At 45.7% G+C, this 25,489-nt stretch overlaps 1 protein-coding gene across 1 annotated transcript in view; it reads right to left on the minus strand.

Annotated features, from left to right (window-relative positions):
* LOC140721893 (uncharacterized) overlaps positions 1–19,311 on the minus strand; it is a 57,302-nt gene extending 37,991 nt beyond the window's left edge. Inside the window, exons 1-2 of the mRNA XM_073036727.1 lie at positions 19,279–19,311; positions 12,126–13,368 (exon numbers count right to left, since the gene is read on the minus strand). Of these exons, the coding sequence (XP_072892828.1) occupies positions 12,126–13,025 (900 nt within the window). The 5' untranslated portion in view covers positions 13,026–13,368; positions 19,279–19,311. The remainder of the gene's footprint in view (positions 1–12,125; positions 13,369–19,278) is intronic.
* Positions 19,312–25,489: the final 6,178 nt, after the last annotated feature.

Below are 25,489 nucleotides of genomic sequence, written 5' to 3' on the forward strand. Positions count from 1 at the left end.
GTGGGCGGGCCTCTCAACCAAACCTGCAGATGCCGCGGATCTGCGGTAAACGGGATCAGGTGACGGTGGAGGGTCTCCCACGTGACCCGGAGACTTCGCTCCTCTCCCCTCACACGCTGCCGGACCCACCGCCGCATTTCCCACATTATTTCATTATTTCCCTATATAATTTCCATATTTACACCAGATACGTATTTAGTTTTTCCATCCATATCTTCTCCGGTCCCTTTCCCTCCACCCCCAGGTCACAGAGTTCTTAATAGTTAGAGTTTCGATTCCCATCTCGGCCAGACACACAATTCACACCACACAGGAAATGTGCTGGTTTCATTTAAATCAGTCTATGTTTACAAAGACTAATTTCTATTCACGTTCCTTTGGCCCTACTGGACAGGAACACTGAAACATCAAGTGAGAGACAGCAGGAGGTGACCATTCAGCCCCTTTAACCATCAACAGGATGGCGGCTGTTCACCCATCACAGACACATGTTTCTGCCCAATCTTCATTTCCTCGATCCCTTCAGTCTCCACACATTTGCTGGCCTTGGTTTTATGTGAGGACGATCACTGGGTCTTCAACGCCCTCTGAGGTGGGGATTTACAAACATTCTCCACCCTCGGAGTGGAGACATTTCCCCTCATCTCAGTCCTGGACATTCCACCCCCGTTTTCAGAGACTGGGATCCCTGGTTCAACCGGTAATGATGTTGTGCATTTCAATGTGTTCACCTCTCAGTCCTCGATTCTCTAAATGAAAGGGTTATCACATTTGATCTTTCTTCATATGATGACCCCACCTCTCCAGGGATCAGTCTGGTGAATCTTCATTGCACTGTCTATAACAAATACTCTCTAACCTCTTTGTTAATCCTCTATGGGATTATTTTCAATCTTCTGCAGCCCTGTGTTGCCCCAATGACTCACCTCCCCCCCCCGTCACTATTTCCACCTTCTCACCTCCCCCTCACCTGGATCCACCTCTCACTCCCCAACTCTTGCCCCATCCCCACCCCTCACCTCTTTTCTCTGACTATTTCCCGTCCACTCTCAGTCCAGAGGGAGGGTCTCGTCCTGAAATGTTGACGGTCCATTTCCCTCCAGTGATGCTGTCCGACTGAGTTCCTCCGGCAGTTTGTTCTTTGGTCTGTATAACCCGTGTTAGTATGGGGAGCGGGATTTTACACCATATTCCAGGGACAGTCTCAACAAAACACAAATTGTCACTTTTCCCGGACCATTCATGCAGGTCAACAGTCTGCCGGTGTTTGCCCCCACCGCCCTGTGCTTGCCACCACCATGGGCTCAGACATTTCCACAGAGGAGCCCCTCCTGTCCCACTGGGACAAACATCCTGTCCGCCCCCTCTCACACCATCTTCATCCTTTCAATAAAATACCCCTTCTCCCTCCTCGGGGAACCGGCATCAAACCGACGGACCGAGTGGTCCCTTCCTACCTCTCAGCGGTACATCAAATAAATCAGAAAACGGGGAGATCGAACCGGAGTGGGAGACGAGGTCAGCGGGGGTAACGCCCATTGCGCTGGTCCGCCTCCTCTATTGGGTGTAACCAGTGATTGACAGTCCTGCGCAGCTCCTGAAGCGTTTGTTGTCAGCAGTGGGGAAGGGTGTGTTCATGCCATGAGCAGACCAGTCGTTGAACCGACCAGGCTCGAGAACAGCAGCGCGTTGGTGACGTAAGACACCGCGCACGTGAGGGCAGGTGTGGGGAACACATGTGTGACGTCAGGCGCGTGGGGGGGAGCTGTATGACGTCACCTGCGGGACCGGTCGTATTTAAAAACATCTTAATGCACGTGAGCAGTGATTTTTTTACTGGAAGAATAAATCGCTATTCATGCCTTCAGGTTGGAGCTACGCAGTGGAATATTTCTTTTCAACCGGGAGACTGTCAAGTTCATCAACTCCAGCCATTTCTATTCTGCCATCATCCCTGCTAGTGTCCCCTTCCAATCAACATTGGTGAGCTCTTCTCCCGTGTCTCCATAGTTCCCCTCACTCCACTAATAATGATGTATTTTGTACCTTTCCCCTCTCGAAGTGCAGGGTGAATTCTAACCTGTTGTGATCACTGCGTCCACATGTTTCCTTTACCAGAAGCTCCCTAATCAAATTTACTTCTTTGCACAAAACCCAATCCAGAATTATTTTTACTCTAATGTGCACAATTGCAAGCTATTCTAAAAGCATCTCACAGGTATTTCCAAACTCCCTCTCTTGAGATCATCCTGATTTTCATAATCAACCTCCGCCCATCTCGCTCATGGACTGTTTGTCCCACTCCCATCGGGTGGGGGGGGGGGATGTGGGTAGACTACGCAGCTTCCTCACCAGAACACCCAGACTCTGGGACAGCTACTTTTCCCAAGCAGTTATGGCTGTTAAATACCCCTAACCACTAACCCATCCTTCCACATCACCAAACACCTCTATTTTATAATTTTCTGTCTGTCATCTTATTTGCAGGCATCCTATGCCGAGCGGCACTTTATGGCCATATAATCAATCCATGCACATTATATAAGCTGTCGATATATGTTTTCACTATCATGTTTTTGTACTGCATTGGAGACAGAGTAAGAATAATTTTGATCTCATTTAGGCTTGTCTGCTGGAAATGGAATTAAACAACCTAGCATCTTGAATAATCATTTCAGCAGGCTGCAGAGTCACATTTCCGTCTCTCAGCGTTATTGCGGCAGAGCGCCACCTGGTGACAATGAAGTCCACAAATCGGGGGTCCTGTTACAGCGGCAAATCACCACCAGGTGGAAGTGCTGTCCTCAAAAGGGAGAGGTTAACAGCGATAAGGAGGGGTGTAGGGGCTGGAAGCCAACTCTGCAAGTGGATGAAGTGGTAGATCTGCCCCAAACAATTCCCCTCATCATTAGTCACCGTCCCGAACGGTCCTTCCATATGAGGCAACTCTTCAACATCGCGCCTGTTGGGGTCATCCACTGTTTCCAGTTTTCCAGGTGTGGCCTCCTCGACATTACTGAGAGCCGATGTAATCTCTCAATTCTGCACTCTGTCCCGATGAGATTCTGCAGGTGTTGGAGATGCAGAGTAACATACACAAAATGTTGGAGGAAGTCAGGAGGTCAGGTAGCTTCTATAGAGGGGGATAAAGCAAAACAGAGATTTCCTGCCGAGACTCTTCATCGGGACTGGAAGTGGGGAGAAGCCGGAATAAGATGGTGCGGGTTGTGGAAAGAGTCCAAGCTGGTAGATGGTAGGTGAAGACAGATATGACTGAAGCTGAGTGGGTGGGAGATGAAGTGAGACGCTGTGAGGTGGTAGGTAGAAAATGCAATGGACTGAAAAGAAGGAATCTGATGGGATAGGAGAGCGGACCATGGGAAAAAATGGAAGTAAAAGAGGAACCAGAGGGTGACGATCCGCAGTGGAGAAGAGAGAAGTGGGGAGACAGAACTGAGGAGACGGGCGTGTGGGTTGATGAAAAGAAAAGGTGGAGGTAGAAGTTAAAGTTATAGATGTTCATGCCAACAGGTTGTGTACTACCTGGATGTAATATGAGGTGTTGCTCCTCCAAACTGAGGGTGCACACATCGAGTTAGTTAAACGACTAACTGTAAGAGAGAGGGGATTAATAATTTTCCCCTGGGATCCCTATTAAATCAACACTCTCTCACCTTAAATCGGTGCCGTCTGGTTGCTGATTCCACAAAAGTGGGGAGAAGGACTGTGCACATTCCCCATTTCTGTACACTCATAGTTTGGAACACCTGAATAATGTCAGCCTCAATCTCCTGCACTTCAAGGTGTGAAATCCCAACCTGCCCAACCTCTCTCCAGAACTCAGTCCCTCAAGTACCAGAACCATTCTCGTAAATCACCACTGTACTCACTGCCTGATGTCCTCTCTCTGAAAGCAGCACGACCAAAACGTAATGCAATAATATGGATATCCTAACAATACACTAACCCTAATGCAACCTCACTAGCCTCTTCTTCAGACCATGAGATATGAGACAGAGGCTGCTCAGCCATTCCTTTGTGTCCAATTGATCATCTCTCTCAATCCCAATCTCTCTTCTTCGCCCCATAATCTTTGCACATCCATTTAAAATACACTCAATGACTTGGCCTGTACTCCATCCGTGGCAATGAATTCCAAAGATTTACCACTCCCTGACTACAGAAATTCCTCCTCATCTCTGCTCTCAGTGGAAGAGCTGTATATGGAGGCCGTGGCCTCTGGTCCCAGACTCACAGTATGGGAAACATCTTCTTCATAGCCACTCTGTTGAGGCCTTTGAATATTTAATAGGTTTCAATTAGATCCCCCCTCTTTCTTCCAGACCAGCGAGTACAGGATCAAAGCTGTCTAATGCTCCTCATACGTTAGCCCTTTCATTTCTGGAATCATTCTCGTGAACCTTCTCCAGACCCGCTCCAATATGAGCACATCTTTTTCTCAGATAGGAGTTCAGAAACTGCTCACACTACACCAACAGCGATCTGACCAATGCGTTATAAAGCTACAGTATCACACCCTTGCTCTTACATGCTAATATTACAGTTGTCATTCTTAATTGACTCAATCTTCAAGCAAATCTTCAGGGACTCCTGCTCAAGGACTCCCAAGTCCCTACGCACCTCTGATTTTTGAATTTTCTCCATTTTTTTTCTACGCCCTTATTCCTTCTACTAGAAGTACATGACCGTACACTAACATACACTGTATTTCATCTGCTACTTCGTTGCCTGTTCTCCAAATAATATCAAAGTCCTTTTGCAGACTCCCGCTTTGCTCTAAACTACCTGTCCCGTACCTAACTTGCCCTGCGTAATCAAGTTTGTGTGGATGCTGTGTGATGTACCCCACACCGCAAAATAACAGACAGTACACCATATGCAATTAAATGATTACACTTTATAAGTACTTCTTGGTGATAGGTTAGTAAAAATAAATGCAATAAAGGCACCAAGACAGTAACTCTATCAGTTCTGTGCACAAATAATTCGTTGGAGCTCACGAATCAGGTATCTTTTCCTCCAGACGATGTCCTCCAAACTCCACCGACCCTCGAATGGGACCACCCTCGGTTGTCGACCAAAATGCTCCACACAAGTCTGTCCTTGTGTCCTCTCCTTGCTGAAAACCCTGGGCCTCGGACTGCCGCTTGGGGTGGGTTCAGTCACCCAGCTTACAGCATCTCTCAGATTGCGTCTCCTCTCTCTGTCCCCATCGCGCCTTCTGACCAAAGCCCGCGAAGAACAATAGCTTTCACACACAAAAAAGAATAACATCTATTCAGTTGCTTAGCAACAGCATTCCAAAGTCAAGTTATCTATGATTTTAACCCAAATATGTTGCTATAGAGAACCCCTTACATCAGCACTTAATATTACAAAGAAGCCATTTTATTAGCCATAGCAGTAAACATGAAAAAGAAAGCCATTACACTTCTAAGTATATATTTTCATCAGAAATGAACAGGATTCAACGCTCCATGTGTGTATATGCAATTGCAATAAGAAATACAGACCAGAAAACTTAAATGAGAGGCTAACTCAAAAAAAATAAATTATCAATATGTAAGAAAACATTAACCAGTGGAATGAGTATGACCCTCCATGGGAGACATACAACGATCTGAGCAGATGAGATGGTGATGAGGAAGCATTGAGCACCTGACTGAGTGTTGGAGACCACTTCCCAGAAAAAGAGGGGTTCCTTGCAGAAATACAGGACAAGGTGGTTAACAAAAAGAATAAAAAATCAGAAATACATACAATACAAACAAACAAGGGAATCAATGCAGAAAATGCCAAGAGAAACCAGACACAATCCAACACATTCCAGGATCCTGCAGCAGTTTAACTCAATCTGATTTCTTATGCAGGTACAATCAAGAGGCAAATATCATTTCCCAAAATCTTGCTTTAAAATACAAACTCATGAATGACAGCCATAACTTCATTAAGGCACCACAAATTCAAGCCTGATCCAGTTAGGGACAGAATCTCACAATTTATATGATCATCAATAAATTATTACAGGTAGGATCATCTAAAATAACCACCCTGATATAATATTGCAGGATAAACAAACAGGAACTCCCTCAATGGATATAACCATTCTGAACACATACATCTGCCTCGACCAATGGGGCATCTCACCACAGACATTGTCCGTGTCATCAGTCTGACAACCGAATTATTTTCCCTGTCAATCAGCTTCCAAATGTTGCTACTCTATCATTTGTTGCCACACCCTGCTGCTGATTCCCTCCTCCTCATCATACGTTCTTACCTTGACCATCGTCCAGAGCCCCAAACTCTGCCCTGTGCAGACCCCCCTCTGGTGTCCGACCCTGCTCCGCTGAACATCCAACTAATGGTTTCCCATTCTGCTTTCAGTGTTTAGAGGACAGTGGTGCTTTCTAACAACCCTTTAGAACCAGGGAAAATAACCCATAATGGGGAAATGAGTCATGATTAAGGAGTTTAACTCCTAATGTCATTCCTCCTCAGCCCAGAGATTAGAGGGCCGAAGGACATCTCAGACAGAACTGCAGTCAGCTGGACTTCTTCAGTCTGCAGAAAATTCAAGGGGAACCTCTTCACCCACAGAGTGGTGACTGTTTGGAACCCATCACCGCAGGGAGAGCGAGAGGGGAACAACAGGGGAGGATTTAAAAGGACTGTCGTGGAACAGAATCACTGGCCGGGTCCAGCAGGCCTGAGTGCACTAGTTGTGTTATAAATTCACTAAGTACCAGAGACAGAGTTTAAAATAGAACTGATTTATTTGTCATAGATACAGAACCATAGAACACTACAACACAGTACAGGCCCTTCAGCCCTGGATGTTGTGCCCACCCATATAATCCCAAAAAAAGTACTAAACCCTCTATTTTTCTTTCATCCATGTGCCTGTCCAAGAGGCTCTTAAATACCCCTAATGTTTTAGCCTCTACCACCATCCCTGGCGAGTCATTCCAGGCACCCACAACCCTCTGTGTAAAAAAACTTACCCCTGATGTCTCCCCTAAGCTTCCCTCCCTTAACTTTGTACATATGCCCTCTGGTGTTTGCTATTCATGCCCTGGGAAACAGGTATTGGCTATCCACTCTATATATGCCTCTCATAATCTTGTAAACCTCTTATAATCTCGCCTCATAGGACTTGTTTTCCAATCCAGGCAACATCCTGGTAAACCTCCTCTGCACCCTCTCCATAGCTTCCACATCCTTCCTATAATAAGGTGACCAGAACTGAACACAACACTCTACACCAGGGCTGTCAAACTCATTTTAGGTCACGGGCCGGATTGAGCAAAATGCAGCTTCATGCGGGCCGGATCAGTCGGACGCGTGCGAACGCAGCTTTCGTTGCCTCCGTTTTTTCAGCCTGCTCTCATGTGTCTCAGTCTCTGCTATAACTACAAAGTGTTTCACTTTACAAATTCCGTTTCTTATGAAGAAGACTGCCGAGCAAGACTGCCGAATAAACACTAAAAACCCTGAAAACCTGGTACCTGAATAAACTCAGCATTAGCCATATCATACGCCATAGGCGCTTCGATTACTGGGGCCAGCTTTAATAGTAATTAGATATTATCTCGCGGGCCAAAGATAATTCCACCGTGGGCCGGATTTGGCCCGTGGGCTTTGAGTTTGACATATATGCTGTACACATACAAACAAGCTGGATAAACTCAGCAGGTCGGGCAGCATCGGCTGATTGATTTGACCACAGCATCTGCAGCATATTTTGTGCTTACCCAACACTCAAAGTGTGGTGTCATCAGAGATTTGTAGAGTTGCAACATGACCTCTCTACTTTTGAACTCAATCCTCTTATTAATGAAGCCTAGCATCCCATAGGCCTTCTTAACTACCATATCAACCTGGGCAGTGACCTTGAGGGATGTATGGATTTGAAACTCAAGGCCCCTTTTTTCATCCACACTCTAAAGTAACCAACCATTAACCCTGTATTCAGCCTTTTGGTTTGTCCTTCCAAAATGCATCACCTCACACTGATCCGGATGGAACTCTATCTGCCATTTTTCTGCCCACCTCTGCATCCTGTCTATATCCTCATGTAACCTTCAACAACCTACAGCTCCATCCACAACTCCTCCAATCTTCATGTCATCCGCAAACTTGCTCACCCATCCTTCCACCTCTTCATCCAGGTCATTTATAAAAATCACAAAAGAAAGGGTCCCAGGACAGATACCTGTGGCCCTCCACTAGTCACCGACCTCCAGGCAGAATACTTTCCTTCCACAACTACCCTCTGCTTTCTTCCTTTAAGCCATTTTTTTATCCAAACAACCAAGGTTCCATTGATCCCATGCCTCTTGAGTTTCTGGATGAGTAACTCACGAGGGGTCTTGTCAAATGCCTTGCTAAAATCCATGTAGAGCACATCTACCACCCTACCCTCATCCATTTCTTTTGTTACCTCTTCAAAAAACTCAATTAGACTTATGAGGCATGATCTGTCCTTCACAAAGCCACGTTGACTATCCTTGAGTAGACTGTACTTCCCCAAATACTTGTAGATCCTATCCTTAAGGATCCTTTCCAATAGTTTGCAGATCACCAACATAAGACTATAGTCTATAGTTCCAGGTTTTTCCCTATTACCTTTTTCAAACAAGGGAACTACATTTGCCATTCTCCAATCCTCCAGCACCTCTCCTGCAGCCAAAGTGGATTCAAAGATCATAGCTACTGCTCCAGCGATCTCTTCTCTCACTTCCCACAACAACCTGGGGTATATCATGTACGGCCCTGGGGATTTATCAGCCTTGATGTTTTTAAGAAGATCCAACACTTATTCCTTAATCTCCACATTGTCCAGCACACAGGCCTGTTCTATTTCAACCTCACCCTGATCAACATCCTTTTCACTTGTGAATACTGAAGCAAAGTAATCATTAAGGACCTCCCCAACCTCCAGGCACATGTTGAATTTTTATCCTTTATTGGCCCCACCTTCAGTCTTGTCATCCTTCTGTTCTTGACATATGCATAGAACACCTTGGGGTTCTCCTTAATCCTACTTGCCAAGGCCTACTCATGCCCCCTTTGAGCTCTCCTAAGTCCTTTCTTAAGCTCCTTCCTGGCTACCCTATATTTCTCATGACACCCTCCTGCTTCCTGCTCCGTATATCTAACATATGCTTCCTTCTTCCTCTTGACGAGTTGCCTCACGTGTTTCAGCAGCCACGGTTCCCTTTTCCTACCATTTTCCTTGCCTCAGTGGGACATACCTATCCTGACCCAGCACGTAGTCCCCAAACTTCCTCCACATTACTTCTGTGCATTTTTTGCACTTTGAACATCTGTTTCCAATTTACTCTCACTTGTTCCTGCCTCATCCCTTCAAAGTTAGCCCTTCCCCAGTTGAGCACTTTCCCATTTTGTCCATTTTTATCCTTTTCCATAGCTATGCTGAAGCTAAGGGAGTTGTAGTCACTCTCACCAAAATACTCCCCCACTAAGAGGTCTGCCACCGGACCAGGTTCATTACCTAGAACAAGATCCACCTATAGCCTCTCCTCTCGTCGACCAGTCCACATATTGCATTAGGAATCGTTCTTGAACACACCTGACAAATTCAGCCCCATCAATCCCCCTTGCATTCAGGATGTGCCAGTCAATATGAGGGAAGTTGAAATCACCCATAACTACCACCCTGTAGTTCCTGCGCCATTGTAAAATCTGCCTCCTTATCTGCTCCTTGCTGTCCCAAGGGCTATTTGGGGGCCTATAGACTACTCCCAGCACAGTGATTGATCCCTTCCTATTTCTGACTTCCACCCAGTTTGACACAGTGGATAATCCCTCTGCAGCATCCTCTCTTTCTATAGCCATGATACTATCCTTGACCTCTGATAGTAGCCATGATACCAGCAATGCTACTCACCCCCCACCCCTTTTCTACCTCCCATCTTATTCCTTTTAAAACACCTAAACCCCAGTACCTGCATCAGCCAAGTTTCAGCAATAGCCACAACATCATAGTTCCACGTTCTGATCCATGCTGTAAGTTCATACCGTTTATTCCTAATACTCTTAGCGTTGAAATAGACACATTTCAACCCCTCCAACTGGCTACATTTATGTTTTATCCCCTGCCTGTCCTTCCTCAACAACTCAGAATACATAGCATCATGCCCTTGTCCTACCCTAAACTCTACACACATTCTGATTCCCCCCCCCCCCCCCCGCCAAACTAGTTTAAACCCTCCCCAACAGCTCTAAGAAACCGGCCCACCAGGATATTGGTTCCTTCCCAGTTCAGGTGCAGCCCGTCCTTTTTGTACAGGTCAGACCTTCCCCAGAAGAGATCTCAATGTTCCAGAAATCTGAACTCCTGCCCCCTGCACCAACTCTTCAGTCACGCATTCATCTGCCATGACTTCCTGTTCCTACCCTCTCTGCCTCATGGCGCAGGCAGCAACCCTGAGATTACCACCCTTGAGGTCCTGCTTTTCAACTTTTTTCTTAACTCTTATATTCATTCTTCAGGACCTCATCCCAACTCCTATCTATGTCATTGGTCCCCACGTGGACCATGACATCTGGCTGTTCACCCTCTTTCCTGAGAATACCGAGAACTCGATTCGAGATATCGTGGACCCTGTCACCAGGGAGGTAACAGCCATCTGGGATTCTCCATCTCTCCCACAGAACCTCTTATCTGTCCTGCAAACTATCGAATTCCCTATCACTACTGCTCTCCTCTTTTCACTCCTTCCCTTCTGAGCTGATAGTCCATTTGTGGTGCCAGAGATGTAACCACTGCAACTTGTCCCTGGTAGGTCATCCCCACCCACAGTATCCAAAATGGTATACTTATTATTGATGGGAACGGCCACAGGGGTGCTCTGCTCTTTCTGTCTATTTCCCTCTCCTCTCCTGACCGTTAACCAGTTACCTGCCTCCTGGCTTTTAGGGATGATTGCCTCCTTGAAATTCTGATCTACTAATGCCTCTGTCTCCCGAATGGTCTGAAGTTCATCCAGCTCCAGTTCCCTAACTTGGTTTGACATGAGCCGCAGCTGGATGCACCTCTTGCAGGTGTAGTCATCAGAGACAATTGTGCTGTCCCTGACTTCCCACATCCTACAATCGGAGCATTGAACTGCCCGATCTACTGCCTCCATTACCAACTCCTAAGTTAAATTAATTAAAGAAACTTACTCGGCCTTACCTTACTGGGAGCAAACTCATCCTCCCCCTCTGCTCGCCGAAACCTGTCGAGCCAAAGCCTCATAGCTCCACTCCTTCACTGGCCACTCTCCATTTCAGTCCATATTAAACTCGAGTCCCATTAAAGGTGAATATGCAGCAGAAGAAACTCCTCCCATGCCCAGTGACCAGGGTGCAGAACTGGGTGTGGTGAGCAGCAGCAATAACTGCAGAGTTCAGCACCGACAGTCACTCTCGAAATTGCATTCAGCAACAGTGATGGACAAATATCCAGTATGCAGCTTATTGAAACTTTCTCCCCAGTGTCAACCCGGTAGTGTGTCACAAGTGTAACAAGCTGTGAGATTTCACTGCTCATGTAATGGCCTCTCTGCTATGTTTCACTGCTGAGGTAATGGTTTCCCTGTAACATCAATGGTTAGGTTATGACTAGAGATAACAGGGTTTTGGAGTGCGTGGCTATCCAATGAGATAAATGGTGTTCATTCTTGTCAGTCTGGAAGACAGATTTCCACGATCTTTTGCCAGGGAGAGATGAGAAGACACGAATGGAGACAGTGGGCCCATTTCTTTTTTTTGTTTACTTTACTAACCTTATAGTCAAAGTAAGAATTCTAAAGCTCAATCGTTTAATCGCATATTGTGCACTGTTTGTTATTTCGGGGTACTGATTTGTAACAGGGAACACATCACACAGCATCCACCCAAACGAGATCTCTTAAGTTTGGCCGGGCTGGGGGGGGGGGGGTCTATCACCCCATATATTAAGCTGCTAGCTGAAGCGAGAGTTACATAAGCCTAGATGACTAAGTGAATTGCTTCCCCCATTCACAGCAGGTGAACGGCCTCTCCCCAGTGTGAACTCAATGATGTACATTTGGTTGATTTTGCTGAGAGAATCAATTCCCAAAGTCTGAGCAGGTGATCGGCTTCACCCCAGTGTGAACTTGCTGGTGTCTCTGTAGATGAGATAATGAAGTGTATCCCTTCCCACAGTCTGAGCAGGTGAACGGCCTCTCCCCAGTGTGACCTCGCTGATGTACCTCCAGTTGGGATGAGTAACTGAATCCCTTCCCACAGACTGAGCAGGTGAATGGCCATTTCCCTGTGTGGGTTGACTGGTGTCTCAGCAGGTGAGATGACAAAATGAATCCCTTCCCACAGTCTGAGCAGATGAACGGCCTCTCCCCAGTGTGAACTCGCTGATGTATCTCCAGTTGGGATGAGCAACTGAATCCCTTCCCACAGTCTGAGCAGATGAACGGCCTCTCCCCAGTGTGAACTCGCTGATGTACCTCCAGTTGGGATGAGCAACTGAATCCCTTCCCACAGACTGAGCAGTTGTATGGCCACTCCCCGGTGTGAATTGACTGGTGTCTCAGCAGTTGGGATGACCGAGTGAATCCCTTCCCACAGTCTGAACAGATGAACAGCCGATCCCCAGAGTGAACTGACTGGTGTCTCACTAGGTGAGATGACCGAGTGAATGCCTTCCCACAGTCTGAGCAGGTGAACAGCCGATTCCCAGTGTGAACTGACTGGTGTCTCACTAGGTGAGATGACCGAGTGAATGCCTTCCCACAGTCTGAGCAGGTGAACGGCCGATCCCCAGTGTGAACTGACTGGTGTCTCACTAGGTGAGATGATTTAGTGAATCCCTTCCCACAGTCTGAGCAGGTGAACGGCCTCTCTCCTGTATGAACTCGCTGATGTACCTTCAGGTTAGATGAGCAAGTGAATCCCTTCCCGCAATCTGAGCAGGTGAACGGCCGCTCCCCAGTGTGAACTCGCTGGTGAGCCATTAGGTCAGATGACCGAGTGAATCCTTCCCAACAAATTCAGCAGATGACCAGCCCCTGCCCAGTGTGAACTGACTGGTGTGTCCACAGGTGGGAAGACCAACTGAATCTCTTCTCACCCACAGAACAGGTGAATAGCCACGTCCCAGTGTGAACTTTCTAATGTACGTTCAGTTGAAATGACTGACTAAATCCATTCCCACTGTCCGAGCAGATGACAGGCATGCCAGTTGGTCAGATGACCGAGTGAATCCCTTGCTTCTCTTCTTAAGTATCTGGACAGAGACAGCAAAACTGGCGTGTTGTGTGCGAGATTCCCGGAGACAAATTCCTTGTCATTTTTAACCTGTAAAAAGATTTACAAAATCCATCAATGGGTGTAGGACAACATTTCAGATGAGATCACTTGAGTTGTCAAGGTGTGATATGGCTTCACACTGTTTCAGTGAAATTCAACCCAAGTTGGAGAGATAAATCGTCTTCTAACTGGGCACAGTACTAGAATCTGGAATGACCATCAAATTCTCTGATGCTCTCTATAAGAATGGGGCATTTCTGCCATCTCCAATCTGTGACCTGGCTCAGTTTGACTCTCTCCATTGGTATTATTCCCTGTTCCCACTGAGCTGCCCTGGGTTTCTGGCCCCACAGTAACTGAAACACTCTCACACAAATAGCTGGCAGTGCATTCCACGCACCCACCACTCTGTGTAAAAAACTTATCTCTGAATCTATTTCCAAGCACCTTAAAACTATGGCCCCTCGTGTTAGCTATTTCAACCCTGGATCCCACACGATCAATGCCCCTCATCATCTTATACACCTAAAAAAGGCTCTAAGCATAAACATGGAAATTGCTTTGAAGATTTGTTAGAAGTATACAAAATTATGAGGGTATAGATGGGGTAAATGCAAGCAGCTTATTTCACTGAGGTTGTGTGGGATGATAACCAGAGGTCATGGGTAAGTGGTGAAAGTGAAAATTTATTGGGAACTTGTGGAAATGGTCGTGTGAGTGTGGAATGAGATGCCAGCGCAAGTGGTGAATATGAGCTCGGTTTCACGATTTAAAAGAAGTTTGGATGGGAGCCTGGATGGTAGGGGTATGGAGAGCGATAGTCCCAGTGCAGGTAGTTGCATTCGACAGCTTAAATGGTTTTCTGGCATTGACTAGATGGGCCAAATAGCCTGTTTCTGTACTGAACTTCTCCATGTTTCTGTGACAGAGAAGGTGGACAAGCACCCTCTTTGGAAGGGAAAAGGTAGGAGGGACAACGGAGCAGCAATGGCTGGAATTTCTGGGAGCAATTCGGGAGCTGAGTGATCGATACATCCCAAAGAAGTGGAAGCATTGGAAAGGCAGGAGGACACAACCGTGGATGAAAAGAGAAGCCAAAGCCAACATAAAAGCCAAAGAGAGGGCAAACAAAAGAGCAAAAGCTATTGGGAAACTTTTTGAAACCAACAGAAGATGACTAAAAAAAAGTCTGATGAGCTCAGGGTGTGGAATTATGGTATTGTAGTCATTAATCAGTCTTGCTAGCACCCAACAGTCTGAGGCATTCAGAGGAACAAAACATCTGGGGCCTCAATATCTCTTGAAAACCAAGCTTCCCTGCACCAGTTAGCTTTCAACTTTTATTTTGACAGGCACATACAAACTCAACACCCTCAAAATTTCACTTCTGAAGGCCTCCCACTTAAAAGTACTCCTTTGCCAGAAAACAGCCTGTCCCAAACCACGCTTGTCAGATCCTTTCTGATACCATTAAAATTGACCTTTCTCCAATTTGGAATTTCAACCCATAGTCCAGACCTCTCTTTTCCCATATTTACTTTGAATCTCACGGCATTATGATCACTAATTTCTGTCACTAACCCTGGATCATTTCCTAACAGCTTATTGCACACTTCTACATCGGGAAATCTATGTACTGATTTGACAAACTCTACCCCATCTAGTCCTTTTACAGTAGGGGTTGCCAACCCGTCGATCACGATTGACTGGTTGATCTTTGAGACTTTCCCAGTAGATCCCGAAAAAAAATGTAATATAAATACACAAATACTGTTGAGACATTGTTTCTGGGTTGCGGGGTTTTCGTTCCATTCTTTCTGCCCAGTGTGCATGCGCATAGCTCCCCCGCACTAAACCGTGTACTTCAGTGGTCACCGGGCTGCGAGGAAACAATACGAGTCAGCTGCACCTTTCCTCGTTCCGTCACGGCCACCGTTGAACTTGTACGCACGCAAGGTCATCAGTCGCCTAAACGCAGTGATACCCTCGTGCGGCCGGCGAGAACCGCCGTTGCTACTGGCCTGGAGCACAGAGAGATGGACCTGTTTACAACACCGAATGTTCGTGGGGAGCCCGGTGCTAAACTATTTGCAGACGACCTAATTCGGGCTCAAGGTTTCGTAAGTATCAGAGCAGCTACCTCGCTGCGATCTACTGAAACAAACTTTTCTCAGCCGATAGATCCTATAAGGGGGCGGGCGCGAGCCTGTCGCTCTCCTCGCTCGGTCGCTTTCTCCAGACTGCCACCACCGTGGCCCTGGTATGGAGACCTCCGGCCCTGACCTTGACCTTATTGAGAAATATACCTGACATAATCATTATATATACCTGAAATATAATCACTATGTATTAGCTATTTACTATACTATGTAATCACTTCTAGGTACTGAATAATAATATGTATTATTTTACTAGACACATTTTGCTATGTGTTGTTTTCACTAGATACTTTGTACTCTCTTAGCTGCATACTTACAGGTCACCTGTTTGATTAGCAGCACTATTAGCTGCAATGTATCCCATGTATTACACTCAGCCTTTGTTTAGTACGAGATAACAGTGGCGGACAGGATGCTGTGAGCAGGAATGTAATGTGAGGGAGGTTGTCTGGAAAAAATAACCTTGGCCAGGAATAAGGCCCCAATGCGAACAGGTGAAATATAATGGTGGCGCACCGAGGGCTAGGCAAGAGCGATTAATTAATTAATATATAGATGATATGCAATTAAAACTTGATTGGGTATGTTGATGAAACCGAAATGTAACTGAGATAAGAAATTACTATAAAGAATGCTGTACACCGGAGCTCGGTGGGCTTTCGGTGACAAGTTCATTGATTGCTCAGCCTTTGTTTGCAAATAAAAGTTTAATTTTCTTGAAGAATTGTCTGTGTCTCCAAGTCATTTCAAGTAACCACGACAACCTCTCACCCCACCCACGACCAGCCGCACCTGGCCAAGGCGTCTGGCGAGCAGAGGCTGGAGTTCGGACCCGGAGGCTGTCTAATGAGGCAATGAAGCCCTCAAAACTGCTTCGGTACCCTGAGTCCAAGCACCCCGCACTTAAAGACAAACTCACTGAGTTTTCTCAGCGGAAAAAACGTGAGCAGCGCGGGACATCAGCTAAGTGCCGAGAGCCGCTTAAACTAAATTCCTTCAAGTATCGCTGTATTCCCGTCGTGTTTAACATCTCCCCCCCTTCACCCGTCGGCCGGTCCGTAAGAATATTGTCAATATTAAACTGTTCCACTGTGCAAAAAAGGGTGGGTACCCCTGGTGTTTATGCATTATTTATATTTCTGGGTTTGGGGTTTTAATTCCGGTCTTTTCTGCCCCAGTGCACATGCATGTAACTAATCAATCTGGAGTCGATCTCGCCTTGCGCTAAGGCCGAGTTAGGGGATCTTGTGCTTAAAAAGGTTGGTGACCACTATTTTACAGTATGGGATTCCCAGTCAATATATGGAAAGTTAAAAATCGCTTACTGAATCAACCTTTGTTTCTTGGCATGGTCTGCGATCTGTCTACAAATTTGTTCCTCTAAATCCCTCAGACTCAACAAAGTGCAACAAAGTCCCAATGATGAATAGAATATCATAATTCCCTGTCCTGAGCTCATCTGGCTTTCCTACGATGCTTCTTGCATTATGATATACACAGCTCAGCACATTCATCGCACCATGCTCAACCATTTGATTGTTGACTTTGTCTGAGGTCTGAACAACATCTGACTGGTGTCAAAAAAGCAAATTCTCCCTCACTGTCACAAAAGCAAAGGATTGTGGACTACAGGAGGAATGCAGACAGGCTAACCCCTATTGGCATCAATATATCTGGGGTTGAGAGGGTGAGCAGCTTTAAGTTCCTCGGCATAAACATCACCAAGCATCTCACATGGTCTGTACATACGGGCTGTGTTGTGAAAAAAGCACAACAGCACCATTTTCACCTCAGATGGTTGAAGAAGTTGAGAGCACCCCACTGCCTGGCATGGGAACTGTACTTCCCTTAATCACAGGAACCTGCAGAGAGTGGTGCGGATAGCCCAGCGCATCTGTAGATGTGAACTTGCCACTATTCAGCACATTTACAGAGACAGGTGTGTAAAAGGGGCCCAAAGGATTTTGGGGACCGAATTCACCACAACCACAAACTGTTCCTGCTGCTACCATCCAGGAAACGGTACCACAGCAAAAGGAGCAACAGACTCCGGGACATCATCTTCTACCAGGCCATCAGACTGATTAATTCATGCTGATATAATTGCATTTCAATGTTATATTGACTGTCCTATGTACAAACTATCTATTATAAATGACTATAAATTATATATTGCATATTTAGATGGGGACATAACACAAAGATTTCTACTCCTCATGTATATGAAGGATGTATGTAATAAAGTCAATTCAATTCAAATCACCCTCTCCACTGTCTGTTCTGTCATTCTGGCTCCCATTCCCCATACAACTTATTTTAACCACATCACCCTCCCCCCGCACTAGCTCGAGCAAGCCTTAACACTAGGATATTAGTCCCCTCTTGTTCTGTTCTCGTAACTAACAAATCCCCTATCACCCCTTTGACTTTCCTCAGCCAGGTAATTCCCCCCAACAGTTTATATCGTGGTCCAACTGCTGTTGTGTAAGGTGGCCACTGGAGTACTCTGCGATGGCTATTTGACCTCTATCATCTTCCTGACTCTCACAGTTTCCTGTGTCCTGCACCTTGGGTATAACTCACCTTTCTTCATGTTATATCTATCACCCCTTCCAACTCCCGGATGATCCAGAATTCATCCATTTCAAGTTCCAACTCTTTGAAGTGCAGGGTTACAAGCTGCAGTTGGATGCACATCTTGTAGGTGAGGGCATCAGGGACACTGGAGGTCTCCCCACCTTCCCACCAATGTCCCCTCTAATTTGTAATAACCAGTGTGCAAATAAATCTTGTACTGTGCATTTTTTACCCAGTGACAACATGTGTACAGTGAATTTTATATAGAGAGGTATTCATTTTAACAGCTAGCAAATCACTGTCGATAGGAACTTTTATCTCCTCTCAGTTCGATCGAGTTCATCTGCACTTTGACACAACCTATGTAACAGGCCTTTAACGGGTAAGGAAGGATTTTCTCACCAGAGCTTTTGCACACCATCCATAGGTAACTTGCCCATTGTCCATATGTGGTTTGCTTGCTAAATGACACTTAAAAAAGGTCAGATTTCCAAATATCCCTCCAGTTCTTCCCACTTGCAAATTCTCCAGCAACTTTACACACAATACACACAGGTAACACCAGCTTTTGCACTGTACATAAATATTTCCCCTGAACCCTCCCCCAGGTGACTGACAGTGGTGAACTCAATGCCAATGAATGTGAAGGGAAGGGCAGTAGTCTGTCTCACTGGAGTCTGGCACATTTGTGATGTGAAAGCTACTTGTTGCCCAGGACCAAGGTGTTTGATATCATTATGTACCCAGAGAGAATGGGTCAAAACATGTTCGCACGGGTAGCAAAGTCCAGAATAAGAGTAGGTAGAACAAGCAACACACACAAAATGCTGGAAGAACTCAGCAGGCCAGGCAGCATTTATGTTAAAAAAAAAACTAATATTGAGATCCTCCAGCAATTTGTGTGTATTGCCTGGATTTCCAGCATCTGTAGATTTTCTCGTTTGTGAAAATCCCCAGTGATTTTCTCAGCTGGTGATGGAAACGATTTTGTTCCCTTTCTCCGAGTTCCCAATCCTTGCATTCAGATAGCTGGAGCTCAGCCCTGTCTGAGAGATCTATCGGTTCCCATTCCCTCATCAGCCGGAAGCTCCCGGGGCCCGTGTACGGATCGTGGGGCTGACAGAGAGGGACAAGAGTTAAACTGCCCGGGATTTCGGGTCACGATGGCTGTATTGTCCCTCAGTCGGTGCCAAAATCTCTCGCCTGAAAGCCGTTCTCCTACCTGCAATCCTTTTTCCCGAGGCCTTTTGTGGACTGCGCGCATGCGTGATATTAGACCCTGACGCCTGCGCATTTGATCAGTGCTGCGGCGATGGTGACATTTTTAAATGCAAAGATTTATGGGTAATGACGGTTCCATTAAAGGAGTCTGCAAGCACCAGTTCCATGACCGTACTGTAGAGTATTGTGTGCGTATTTGAAGGTCAGAGTGCAGATGACATCAGGACGGGAGTTAAGAAAAATGGAAGTCTGTTGAATAAACGTGGTTGTTCAATCTACAGCGGTGTCCGAGTCACATCAATACTACATGGTGTCAGAAGAAAGCGCGGAAAAAAGGAAGAGAAGACACGTAAAATATGTCACAGTTACAGCCACCGTCAAGTTTAAGCCTACAAGGTAATCTTGCTGAGAACTGGAGAATATGGATCCAGAAATTTGAGCTGGTTTGCACCACTAGCGGCGTAGCTGAAAAAAAAACGGAGGAAGTGCAATGTGCTACGTTTCTGCATGTGGCGGGGGAAGAGGCAATAAAGGTTTGCAACACGTTTGTCTTCCAAGATGATGAGCAAGATAAAATTGAAGTGTTGAAGAAAAAGTTTCAAGATTACTGCGAACGGGAAAAAAAAACTACATCCGACACGTTTTTTTACGAGGGCTCAAGGACCAACAGAGACCAGAGACGCCTATGTAATAGATTTGAAGAACAAGGCAAAAGACTGTGAGTTCGGACAACTGCATGATTCTTTAATACGTGACAGGATTGTATGCGGCATACTAGATGATCAAGTGAGAGGCAGGCTGTTGAGAGAGGCGGAGCTTACATTAGAAAAGGCAATTGATGTTTGCCGTGCAAGCGAGATCACGTCAGGTCAGGTTAAAGTGCTTATGAAGAGATTGAAGTGCACAAAATAAAAACTGTGAAAACTGATGAGAGTAGGACAAAGCCAGCTCCACAGGATGATCAAAAGGAAGTTAACTGCAACAGATGTGGTTATAAACATGGATACAGAAAATGTCCAGCCTTTGGTCAGACATGCAAATTATGCAGAAAAAAATATCACTTTGCAGCAATGTGCAAATCGCAGGAGCACGCAAGGAAAATGCATGCCGTGGAACAGAGTGAGGGCAACAGTAACATGTTCATTGGCACAGTTGAAGTGGAACAGGAGGTATGCATCAAGAATATTGACAATGCAGAGATGGAGGATGAAGATGATTGGACTCAAGATCTGATGATAAACAGGAGGAATGTGACATTTAAGCGTGACATTGGGGCAAAGTGCAATGTAATGCCAGCAGAAACATTCAACTCACTGGACATCAGAGGAAGACTGAGAAAATCCACCTGCAAGCTCGTTGCATATTTTGGCCACAAGACGGCGCCATTGGGAAAGAAAGCACTCACCTGTGTGTACAAAGGGCAAAAACACAAGATAGAGATTGAGATAGTACAACAACATGTTCTAGCAATACTGGGCAAAGCAACATGCGCAAAGCTAGACCCGGTGAAGTGAATCTATGGTGTTGAAAAAGAAAATGACATTCTCAAAGACTTTGCTGACTTGTTTTCTGGATAAGGATGTTTACCAGGGAAACACCATATCCAGATTGATCCAACTATACAACTTTTGAGGTACGCTTGGGGTCATTGTTCATTTGGAAGACACATTTGCGACTGAGCTTTAACTTCCTGGCTGATATCTTGAGATGTTGCTTCAATATATCCACATAATTGTCCTTCCTCATGATGCCATCTATTTTGTGAAGTGCACCAGTCCCTCCTGCAGCAAAGCACCCCCAGAACATGATGCTGCCACCCCCATATTTCACGGGTGGTATGGTGTTTTTCGGCTTGCAAGCCTCACCCTTTTTCCTCTAAACATAACGATGGTTATTATGGCCAAACAGTTCAATTTTATGTTTCATTAGACCAGAGGACATTTCTCCAAAAAGTAAGACCTTTGTCCCCATGTGCACTTGCAAACTGTAGTCTGTAATTTTTTTTATGTCGGTTCTGGAGCAGTGGTGTTTTTCTTTGCTGAGCAGCCTTTCAGGTTATGTCGATATAGGACTCGTTTTACTGTGGATGTAGATACTTGTCTACCTATTTCCTCCAGCATCTTCACAGGGTCCTTTGCTGTTGTTCTGAGATTGATTTACACTTCTCGCACCAAAGTACGTTCATCTCTGGGAGACCGAATGCGTCTCCTTCCTGAGCGGTATGACGGCTGCGTGGTCCCATGGTGTTTATACTTGTGTAATATTGCTCGTGCAGATGAACGTGGTAACTACAGACGTTTGGAAATTGCTTCCAAGGATGAACCAGACTTGTGGAGGTCCACAAATTTTTTCTGAGGTCTTGGCTGATCTCTTTTGATTTTGTTCTTAAACTTCAAACCCACTGGAATTGTGATATAGTCCAATAAAAGTGAGATTCTGTCTGTAAACAATTGTTGGAAAAATTACTCGTGTCATGCACAAAGTAGATGTCCTCAACGTATGCCAAAACTATAGTTTGCTAATATGAGATATGTGGAGTTGTTAAACAATGAGTTTCAATGACTTCAACCTATGTGCATGTAAGCTTCTGACTTCAACTGTACCTGCACCACACTCTCTCTGTAACCATAATGATTTGTTACATTCTGTTATTGTTTTACCTCAATATACTGTTGCATTGTATTAATCTGTGCGGATGATACCGAAGACAAGATTTACACTCTACCTCGGTACATGTAAAAATAATATAAAGATGCCCCATTTTAATCCTGTGGAATTATTATCAGAATCAGAATCAGACTTTAATCGCCAAGTACCTGTGCACATACAAGGAATTTACTTCCGGCAGATGTTGTCTCTCTGCTCATAACAATAATAATGATAAATATAAATGAAAATATAAATTATACATACAGGTAGTGCAATCCAAGTAATAGTTAGCCGACAGTTAACCGGCAGTTAACTGTTCAGCAAAGTGACCGCAGTAGGGAAAAAACTTTCCAGTGCCTATTAGTCTTAGTCTGGAGGGATCTGAAGTGCCTACCAGACGGAAGCAGATCAAACAGTCTGTGCGTAGGATGGGAGGAGTCCTTTATGATGTTCCCCGCCCTCTTCTTCAACCTGGAAGAGTACAGGTCCACAATAGAGGGCAGGGAGGCTCCAATGATGCGCTCGGCAGTCCTCACTGTGCACTGTAGTCTGGTTCTATCCTGCTTGGTGGCGGCTCCAAACCACACAATGATGGAGGTGCACAGGACAGACTCAATGACTGCAGTGTAGAACTGCAGCAGACATTCCTGAGGCAGACCGTATTTCCTCAAGAGCCGCAGGAAATACATTCGCTGCTGGGCCTTCTTCAGGATGGAGCTGATGTTCTGCTCCCACTTCAGATCCTGAGAGATGGTGGTTCCCAGGAACAGACTGGGTTGCTCTTTTGGAAATTCTGGAGGGAGTGTACATGCTTCCGAGAAACCCAGATAAATGAAAAAGACTTAATTCTCGCATTAATATGCACATATATCGGGAAACATTGGTTGCATTTCGGCAAGTCGTAGCAATGGCAATAAGATGGAAATAAACTTCCCAGTCCTCCGAGAAGACATGAGAGATCTGAATTACACTGTCCTGTCTGATGCGGGGAAAGATGAAACTTCTCATACATGTTGAGCAGTGTCCCGAGGGTGAGATTTCTCTGTTTTAACCTTGTGTCTGCAAGAACGTAACAGGCCGTATGGCCGCTTCCAGTTGGCTGGAAATATGTAGAACAATTATCGGTCCAGGTGAAGTTTGGATCCACTACCGGGCCAGATGATGTAGGTAATGTTCCCCAGGCACAACTTAACGGATGGGTTTAGTCCTGGCATCAGCACCTCATCCCGCTCCTGTGACCAAAACACCAGAGGCTGAGCGGCGGCACATCTCAGCCGGTTCGGTGTGAAGGTCCCACAACCGGGACCGACCTGGGCAGGTTGTGTCTAGGAAGCGGGACGAAGCCGCCAGTTCGGGAAAGTTAACGGAACACACTGCCCAACATCAGGTTTCCCCCTTGCGATCGGCCTCAGGACTCACCGATAGGAACTTGATCTATTTGTCCCGTAGACAGCGATCCGTCCCCCGGCACCCCACCGCCCCACCGACAATGTGCTTCAACAGAGAATGGAAAGAAATCCACCGCCCATCCAGAGACTGTGAGAGCGGGGGCGGGGCTCAGAAGCGAAAACCCACAGATGCTGCAGATCTGCGTTTGAAGCGAGAAACTGGATCACGTGACGGGTGGAGGATCTCCCACCTGAACCTGTGACTCTAGTCCTCGCCCCTCACACGCTGTCCGACCTACCTGCCACATTTTACACCAGCTACATTTTTAATTTTTCCTTCTGTATCTTCCCCGCCCCCATCGCTTCACCTCTCGGTTCTCAGAATTAGGGTTCGATTCCTATTCCAATCCGATAAACAAGTCAGACTCGAATAGGTATTGCACTGGTTTCTTTACAATCAGCCTATGTTTATAAACACTAATTTCTACTCACATTCCCCCAGGTTCACTGGACAGGAACACTGAAACATCAAATGAGAAACAGCAGGAGGTGGTCATTCAGCCGCTCTAACCATCAACAAGATGGCGGCTGCTCTCGCATCTCAGCCACGTTTCTGCCTGATGCTCATTTCCTCGATTCCTTCGGTCTCCACACATCTGCAGATCTCTGTTTTACGTCAAAACAATCACTGATCGTTATCGTCCTCCAGAAATCAGTCTGGTGAATCTCTAAAACAAATACTCTCTAACTTCTTAGATGATACTCCCTGGAATTAAATTCCATCTTCCGCAGCCCTCTGTTGCCCTAACTACTCACCTCACAGACAGTCACTATTTCCAACTCCCCACATTCCCCATCATCTGTATCCACCTCTCACTCCCCAGCTCTTGCCCCATCCACAGCCCTCACTGCTTTTCTCTGACTACTTCCCGTCTACTCTCAGTCCAGAGGGAGGGTCTCGGCCCGAAATGCTCACAATCTATTTCCTCCACAGATTCTGACTTACCCACTGAGTTCCTTCGACGCTTAGTTCTTTGATCTACATAACCCATGCTAGTAAGGGAGCAGGATTTTACACCGTATTCCAGATGTAATCTCAACAAAGCCCAGATAATTGTTATTATAATTACCATACTTAAACTCAAGAAATTAGGACCTCAGGTGGAGAACCCCTGCAAGTTGTGTACAAACCTATGATGATATAAATAACATTTAACTGTCGTCATTCTTTGGGGCACCCCTCTGTTTTCGTGGATGGTTGCTAAGAAAAATCATGTCAGGATTTTGCATACATTTCTCTGACATTAAATTGTATCTTTGAACTACTTCACTCAGACGGTGCATGAATGCAGCATCAGGATCAATTGCAGCATTTAAGAGAAGTTCATATGGGTACATAGATTAAGGAGGTATTGAGGGTTATGATCTGGGTGCATGTGAATGGATCCAGGCAAAAAATGACACAGACTAGATGGGCCGAAAGCCCTGTTTCTGTCCTGTAAGAGAATGAATTACATTGTGCATTCTACACAAATCCATTTCCCAGGAGACTCAAATCGTTCCAACGTAATTTTCAAAAGATCTGCAAATACAGGAAACACTCAACAGATAAGGAATATCTGTGGAGAGAAACAAAGTTGATCCTTCAGCTCCAACACCCTGCATCAGAATGACTTCAAACAATTTTTGTTTTGATTTCGTTTTGAATCGTTGAATAAAGAAACATCTTGTGTGTTTCTTTAATTTCCAGCTGCTCGCAGGCAGGTGACAGTGAGTGGGTATTTCCAAACACTAGATAACCAACCATGCAAACACATAACAGCTCATTCCAGGTACTCACTAGCTCTGTGTAATGAAATTATCTCGCAGGTCTATTCGATCTCTCTGCTCTTTTGTATCTTTGCCCTTTGGCTTTGGACTCCCCAACCCTGGGGAACAAATCTTGTCAAATGTGGCTGGGCATCAAAGGCATTGCAGACTACGTATTTTTTTCTGTGACGTCACTTTCCCTGGTATTCTAAATAATGTTTCAAAGCATCCAAATGTCAGCCATGAAAGCTATCCTCGCCGAGGAGAACAGCTGCACTTGGTAACAACAGCAGATGAGAGGACTCTGCAGAGATCCAACCCTGTGAAGCTGCCGGGCCAGACAACATACCTGGCCGAGTGCTCCGG

This window comes from Hemitrygon akajei, unplaced genomic scaffold (assembly GCF_048418815.1).
Source record: "Hemitrygon akajei unplaced genomic scaffold, sHemAka1.3 Scf000063, whole genome shotgun sequence".
Lineage (NCBI taxonomy): Eukaryota > Metazoa > Chordata > Chondrichthyes > Myliobatiformes > Dasyatidae > Hemitrygon > Hemitrygon akajei.